This window comes from Alligator sinensis, unplaced genomic scaffold (genome assembly GCF_000455745.1).
Source record: "Alligator sinensis unplaced genomic scaffold, ASM45574v1 scaffold639_1, whole genome shotgun sequence".
NCBI classification, from domain to species: Eukaryota; Metazoa; Chordata; order Crocodylia; family Alligatoridae; genus Alligator; species Alligator sinensis.
This window is the reverse complement of record NW_005842771.1, coordinates 573,899-582,390: the sequence shown is the minus strand read 5'-3', so window position 1 is coordinate 582,390 and position 8,492 is coordinate 573,899. Positions and strand designations below refer to the sequence as shown.

General features: G+C 46.8%; 1 protein-coding gene across 1 annotated transcript; it reads right to left on the bottom strand.

Moving 5' to 3' along the window:
- Positions 1-973: 973 nt before the first annotated feature.
- On the bottom strand, positions 974-1,939 carry LOC106722847 (olfactory receptor 10T2-like). The gene has a single exon (XM_014525245.1). The coding sequence runs from the start codon at positions 1,937-1,939 to the stop codon at positions 974-976; it is 966 nt and encodes a 321-aa protein (XP_014380731.1).
- Between the last annotated feature and the right edge of the window lie 6,553 nt (positions 1,940-8,492).

The window sequence follows — 8,492 nt, the reverse complement described above, 5'->3', positions numbered from 1 at the left end:
AATGGAGGGCAATGGCTGCTACAGCAGGAGCATGAGCTGGCTCCCCCCCTGCTGCCTGCCTGCTGCAGGCTGAGGCAAGGCCAGCTCCCAGTGGCAGCATGCACTCCTGAGGGGGCAGGGGGGACCTGCACCCCCCAGATCTGGGGGGGAGGGGCAGGGTGGATGTGCACTGCAGAGGAAGTGTGGCCACGGCAGCAGCAGGCAGCTTTCATGCATGGCCCTGCTGGGCCAGTCGCTCACGCTGCACTCTGGAGAGCCTGGGGGTGGGCAGCAGGGCAGGGAGTACAGTGTTTGTGACCCAGAGTTTGCAGCTGGCTGGGCACTCTGGCCAGGAGTGGGTTTGCAGCCTGCCTGCTCCCAGCCAAAGTCCTCAGCCAGCTGCAAACCCCACCTCCCAGCCAGAGTGCCCGGGGGTGGAGTGCCCAAGCTGGCTGTGGGCTGAGAGAGTGGGGAGGGTTGCAGCCAGCCAGGAGCGGCAGGGGGCGTTTACCACCTGGGAGGACGAGCCAGCTGAGCGCTCTAGCAGGGAGCAGGGAGGCTGCAAACCCCCTCCCTGCTAGAGTGCCGGGCTGGCTGCAAACCTCCCTGCTCCTGAAGCCCCTAGCCAGCTTCCCCCCCAGCCCTCCCCTGCAACCTCCAAGCCCCACTTACCTCCAGCAAGAAGAGTGAGCCTGAAGCAGGCTCCAGTAAGTGTGAGTGTTGGGCCCTGCCTTTCCCCACTCCCTTCCCCTCCGGGACAGGGTTGAGGGGTTCCCCACCCCTTTTGTGAACAGCTCCTGGAGGCTGGAACTCAGCCATCCTGCAGAGCTCTTTGCAAAAGGGGGAAATCCATGGGTTTCTCTTCTAAAAGGGAAAATCCGTGTTTTCTCTGTTTTTCTGTGGGAAACGGAAAACCAGGATCCCTGCTGATGAGTGATGCTGCCAGCCTATTCATTTTTAATATTAATCAGAGCTCAAGAATTTACAGAAAATTTCACAGATGGCCACCCTTCACCTTTTTTAAAAAAAAACACAATGAATTGAGCACTAATTTCTTTAGAGCAAATTTTACTTCCTTATTCCTCAGGCTATAAATCATGGGGTTCAAACAAGGGGTCAGCAGGAGATAACCCACAGAGATCAGAGTGTCTTCATCGAGGGAGGAGGATGACTTAGGTCTTAAATACACAAAAGATGCACAACCATAATGTGTTACCACCACTGTGAGGTGGGAGGAACACGTGGAGAAAGTTTTGCACCTTCCTGCAACAGAGTGGATCTTAAGGATGGCAGAGAGGATGTAGGTGTAGGAAATGATTATCACTGTGAATGTTCCCACTATAACAAAAGCGCATAAAGAAACAACCACAATCTCAGCAAGGTATATGGCACCACATGCCAGCCTCAGAACTGGTTTAACATCACAGAAGAAATGTCCAATTGTCCTTGGCCCACAAAGGGGCAAACTGAATACTAAAGAATTAATGGTTAGTGATATGAGGAAGCCAGTTACACAGGAAATAGTAACCAGCTGAATGCAAACCTTCCTGTTCATCATGGCTGAGTATTGCAGTGGGTGACATATGGCCACATAGCGGTCATAAGCCATGACTGTCAGCAAGAAACAATTAATTGCTCCAAAACCAAAGCCGCCAAACATTTGTGTTGCACATCCAATGACAGAAATAGTCTTCTTTTCCACCAGCAGATTCACCAGTGTTTTTGGGATGATGACAAAGGTGCTACAGAGTTCTGAGAAGGATAGAGCAAAGAGGAAGAAGTACATGGGGGTGTGGAGGCTCCAAGTCACTGTGATAGCTGTCATGATGCTGATGTTTGAGATAAGGATTACAATATATGCAAGAAAGAAAATAGGGAAAAGTAGCAGCTGGAGCTTTTTCAGGTTGGAGAATCCTAGCAGGAAGAATTCAGGCACGGTACTTTCATTTCCTCTGTTCATAATGCTCGTAAAAGGAAGAAAGGAAGTAAAAGATCTTGGGTTGTACTAAAATTAGATAAGAATGGATTTGGTCAATTTGATTTAATCAGGAGTCTTCATTGAATAATTTAAAAACAAATAATCTTTGCCTTCTTTTAACTAATTTTATTGATGGATTCACTGCTGTTTAAAATGCATATTTATAAAATCTATCTTTGATCTCAGGAAGGCAGTGGTGGCACGGTCCGAGCACTTAGCCACTCACCTACCTCTGACCTTGGAAGGGATCATTCCCACCCACAGCTGGAAAAGGTTGTCTATCCCTAATCCAGTTGTTTAGGGTTCTCAAATTTTTTTGTACCAGGACCCATTTTTAAACATTGATGGCCAGTCCCGACCAAATGCCACCCCGCCCCAGGTCCAAGCCCCCCAGTGTGTGTGGGGGAGAGGGGGCAAGCAGCCCCTTATAGCCTGGAACTCTGCCAGCCTGCAAGAGAAAAGCCATGGTTTCCCACATTTTTTTTCCTTTAAAGGAGAATCCATTTTTCAAGTTTGTTGATCCATTTTTAAAGTTTGTTTGCAACCCTGTCATATATTCTTGTTACCCACTTTTGGATCGTGACCCATGGGTTGAGAAATGCTGCCCTAATACAGCATTTCAATATAGTACTACACCATGAAGAGGTATCTGAAACCAGGATAACCAGAGGCTACACTATTCTTAAAGAGGCCCACACAGAAAACCAAGCACATGAAATCGTATCATTCTAATTCTACAGGTACTGTGACAGGTACCTCTACAAGACAGCACATTGTGCCAGCTAGACATACCCTCAAATATTTATGAACTGAAGTCTCTTTTCAAAATGGGACATAAGAAGTTGAATACCGATATTCTCCTCAGAAAAATATCCTGAAGTCTTAAGAATGTAGTTTTACAATTCCTTGTGAACAAAACAAGAAAACCCAAACACATTTCAGTAACAAAGCACAGTCAAAGTTTGCTAGGAATGCTATATATGACTTCACTGTGTTTATTCTTATCTGTGACAAAGGTTGCAAAGTTTGGGAAACAAACACAAATAAAAGAACCAATCCAGGAGCCATACTTTCATGCAAGGAATAGCTGGACTTTTTTGAACTGAGTGTTCATTTACTTCTGTGCTGGTACTTTAGGGCAGAAAGTGACAGTGTGATTAGTAAAGAACTTAAAACCTACCCTTCAGAACTGCACATCAGGAACACAACTTTTCTATGGAATATCATTATGATGTTTAGAAAGACTTCTGTAGGGTTAACAAAGTTTATATTCAACAGGATACTTTTGTGAGGGAAAACAGCAAAACTTGCCTCTCACAGGAAGTCATGTCTGGTTGTATCAATCAGAACCTTAGTTAATGGAGCAAAACCTAAAGAGTAGTCTCTTATTATAACTAGTATCTAAAAACAGGGAATTGCTATTATAGAACATAAATATTCTTTATGAAAAATATATTGTTAATAAAAGGCCAAAGGATCAGGGGTTTGGGTTGTAGCCGTGTTGGTCTAAGGATATAAGCAGACAAGGTTCCTTGGGTGAATTTGATATCTTTTATTAGACCAACCCAAATGGCTGGAGAATAGTTATTAAGCAAGCTTTCGGGTTCAAAAACCCTTCGTCAGGCTAAGGAAGCTTCAGCAGTTGGTGTGTGCTCTTCCTGGATGGAATGAAAAGTAAAGAAGCCAGGGGCTGGGCTGGGGAGTCAGTTGCCAGGCAGATTATAATCTGTCAAAAATCCAATGTCTATGTTTAGTCCATGATCTCTGGTATCCAGCAGGTTGATGAAATGGAGCTCATAGGCTCGTCTCTGAGAAGTGTTGTGTAAGTTTCCCTTGAGGATCAGGACTGAGAGATTGGAGAGAGAGTGGCCCTCCTGTGAGAAATGTGCCCCCACCAGTAATTGAGTGTTTCTTTGTTGGATTTCCGGTGTGCGTTCATTCTGGTGCGCAGTTGTTGTCTGGTCTCTCCTACATATCTTCCATCAGGGCATTTGGTGCATTGGTGCCCTGATGGAAGATATGTAGGAGAGACCAAACAACAACTGCGCACCAGAATGAACGCATACCGGAAATCCATCAAAGACAGAAACACTCAATTACCAGTGGGGGCACATTTCTCACAGGAGGGCCACTCTCTCTCCAATCTCTCAGTCCTGATCCTCAAGGGAAACTTACACAGCACTTCCCAGAGACGAGCCTATGAGCTCCAATTCATCAACCTCCTGGATACTAGAGATCATGGACTAAACACAGACATTGGATTTTTGACACATTATAATCTGCCTGGCAACTGACTCCCCAGCCCAGCCCCTGGCTTCTTTACTTTTCATTCCATCCAGGAAGAGCACACACCAACTGCTGAAGCTTCCTTAGCCTGACGAAGGGTTTTTGAACCCGAAAGCTTGCTTAATAACTATTCTCCAACCATTTGGGTTGGTCTAATAAAAGATATCAAATTCACCCAAGGAACCTTGTCTGCCAAAGGATCAGGGACATTTGAGTTTAAGTGTTTATCAGGACAAACCCTGTCCAACACCCTTGCCAAAAAGATTCTTCAGAAAGAAGAACCCATCTTCACAGACTTTTAAGGGCACAGCTCTGGTCTCATGCAATGCATTAAAAACATCCAGTTGCAGAGACTCAGCCCTAGGCCTCACCATTAATTTACAAAAGTGGACATGGGTCAGTCAGACCAAATGACAAACTTCATGCAAACAGCAACCATCAGTTTAGCTAAAGGATTCTAACTAAGCATCAAACATCTGACTAATTCAATAACCTCCTGCCCACCCAGCACGAACCTAGATCATCTTACCTATGCTATCATGCCTTCCTCCTCTTCAATCCTAAGTCCTGATCAAGCAAGATGCCCTGCATAGAAAGAAGCCTGTGGCACACAGACACTACTTGAGGGACATAGTTTCAGTTTGGACAACATCAGGGCCTTGCCTTCCAAGATGACCCTGCATTTCCAATGAGGGACATATATGGTTACTGAATAAGGCTACCCACAGAAGACCCCTAGCTCTGAAGCACAAAGATATCTAGCTATTCTTGATACTTCAGGTTTAGTTTTTTGGGGTTTTTTAATGGAAAAAAAAGAAAAGAAACAAAACTTTATGGACCCCACTAGATGAAAACTTGGAGCCAGAACTACAGTTAATTAATAGATATAAAAATACCTGGGGGGGTTTCCTATCCTACTTGAACATACAACCAGGTGACCTACCTGCAGCCCAAGGAAACAAACTCTGCTTCCAAAGACGGGTGCTTTATATGGAGATTTATATTTGGTTTCAGTCACATCCTGGGATATGGTCCCCAGCTGCTTCCCCTGGGTCTGAGCCTGCCTCAGAGATTTTAGAAGTAATTAAGAAGAACTTGGATGTAAACAGTTATTTACTATCTGGAGACAACTAGGGTAAGAATAATATTGTTGGTCAGAGCTCACTGAAAACCATGTGGTGATCTTTTCAGCTCCTTCAGAGCCAAGGAACTTCTTAGGATAAATTATAAAAACATCAGATTTGTAAACACCCAGAGGAGGGGATAGGGCAAACTGTAGCAGTCAACAAGAATTTCTAAAGACCAAATCATGCCAAACCAATTTGATTTCCTGCTTGGACAGAATAACTGGTTTGGTGGATGAAGGAAATGCAGAGGACCTTATAGACTTGTATTTGTAGGAAGGCTTTTGACACTGGGCCACAGAGGTTTCTCATAAGTAAACTGGAACAAAGCGGGCTAGGTAGCACTACAGTCTGTTGAATAATCATAAAGAATTTATAGTGATAAATGGATAAATATCTGATGGTGGGAGGTTTCAAGTGAGGTTCCACTGGTTTCTGTTCCAGGTCTGATCCCAAGTAACTTTTTTATTAATTGTTTGTGTGCAAGAATAAAGCATTTATTGATTAAATCTGCAGGTGACAAAGCTGTTTGGAGATTGCAAACACTTTTGGGCAGTTTCGCAAGTTCAGAGGATTTTGATAAATTAGAGATCTTGGCTACAGACAACAAAATAGAATTGAAAAAAGACAAATATAAGTCGCAACCTCTAGGGTAATAAGAATAAAAGCACACAAAAAGAATGAAGTGCACATTCTGGAGGGTAGGGAACAATTGCAGGCAGACCTGGTCAGGTTGGAAAAGTGGGCAGTCCACAACAGGATGCAGTACAAGAACAAGTGCAGAGTGCTGCACCTAGGGCGCAAAAATATCCAGCACACCTACTGGCTAGGCAGTGACCCTCTCAGCAGCACAAAAGCAGAAAGGGATCTTGGAGTCATAGTGGACTCCAAGATGAACATGAGCGCTCAGTGTGACGAAATCATCAGCAAAGCTAACCACACTTTATCGTACATCAGCAGATGCATGACAAATAGATCCAAGGAGGTGATACTTCCCCTTTTGGCACCATTGCTCAGACCACAGTTGGAGTACTGCATCCAGTTTTGGCCCCGTACTTCAAGAAGGATGTTGATAGACTCGAGAGAGTCCAGAGGAGGGCCGCTTGTATGGTTAGGGGCTTACAGGACAAGCCCTACGAGGAGAGACTGAAGGACCTGGATCTCTTCAGCCTCCGCAAGAGAAGGCTGAAAGGTGATCTTGTGGCTGCCTACAAATTCATTAGGGGGACACAGCAAAGGATTGGAGATGCTCTGTTCACCAGGGCACCTCTTGGGGTAACAAGGAACAATGGGCACAAACTGACAGAGAGCAGATTAAGGCTAGATATCAGGAAAAGCTTCTTCATGGTAAGGGTGGCCAAAATTTGGAATGAGCTTCCAAGGGAGGTGGTGCTCTCCCCTACCTTGCGGGGTCTTTAAGAGAGGGCTGGATAGGCATCTGGCTGGGGTCATGTGACCGCAGTGCCTAGGCAGGGGGTCGGACTCAATGATCTGTTGAGGTCCCTTCTGACCCTAACATCTACGAATCTATGAATGAGGAATAATGAGCAGTAGCACAGGTGAGAGTGATCTGAGGCGTGATGGCAGATCCCTTAGCATATGAAGAGTCATTCATATCTAATGCTACAAAGCCTCAGCAGTTTGTAGCATGACAAAAATATAGCACTCTGGGGGCATATTGGTGTTCCAGTCCCCTGGTTAGAGAGCTACAAATTCACCTCAAAGGTGAGTTCTCCTGCCAGGGGGCAATAAGGAGTTGTTCCTTGGGTTCTCACTCACCCTAGGGGAGCCCAATCACTGACAGTCTGCCCCATCCCCTTCCAGTGAATGAAGCAGGCTATGATTTGATCACAGCTGCTAAAAAGCAGTAATAACTATGGCTGCTCTTCTCACCCTAGGCCTCCCTAGTAATGCTGCTGCCAGAACCCAGCAGATGCCCAGCCAGGCAGGACAAGCTGCAGCTGGCAGCTCCTTCCCTAATCCTGAGCCTGTTTCCACTGACCCTGGCCACCCCGTGCAATAAGCAGTCACCTGTGGTCAGCTGAGCGGGTGGAAGGAGACTAGGAGCTGGGACTGGAGCCCCATGTGCTGGTGCAGGAGCCACCTGACTGCAGCTTCTCCCTGGCCTGGCTGGGTGTGTCATGGCCAGCACGTGTCTCCACAGCTGCCATTGCTTCCCTGCACTGCCTGCTGCCCAGAGTTGTGAAGCAGGGACAGGAGGAAGAGGAGGAGCCACTGGAGATAGGTGGAACCAAGCAATACCTGGGCAGCTGCAGTTGCAGTGGAAGCAGCCCTCCCAGAAAGCTGTGTGCACTGGCTGTGGCCAGTGGTGGCTGCTGGGGGGAGTGTGGGAACATGGTATGAGCTGCCTCAGGTGTGAGTAGACAGGGCTCAGCCCCATGTGGAGTGCTGCAGGGACAGCCACAAGGCTGGATATAATCAATTGGTGGGCCGGATCCAGCCCATGGGCTATATTTTGCCCATCCCTTGCCTAGAACCCTTGCTCCCTCAACTAGGGCTTTGACTACTAGGCTATTTGCCTAAAATATGGAAGGACCTTCACTGCTTACTTTCATTTAATTTCCAGCAGATTTGCACACAGGGGAACATAGCCGACTTAAGACTTTGCATCAGAGGAGAATCTCCAGATCATAAGTAACACATGTTTAGCTATTATTGGATTGTTCCCTGGAGATAATAAAAATTCAAGACTTCAGTGCACTGCAGATATGGGATCCGTGATCAGCTGATTGTTGGTCTCAGTCCCCAAACTGGAGTTTACAACTGGCTCTAGTTTAGAAGCTAGTACTGACAAACACCTGTTAATCAACCCTCCCAGGGCAGCAGGCAGGCTGGGATGGCGTCTGCCCAGCACCCAGCCCTGCTTTCCCTGCTCCACCCATCTCCATCCTGGGCAAGCACCTGGCCTCCCTGCCAGACACTGCCCATGCACTCCTGGGGGCTCCACTCACCTGAGCCCAGGCAGGCTGGGCACAATGTGGGCAGGGGCTCGGCTATCTCCTTGACCCACCTGATCCAAGGCTGAACCCCCACCTGCAATGCACCCAGCCTGCCTGGGCTGAGCTGAACAGAGCCCCAGGAGCTCATGCCGCCTCTCCCATAGG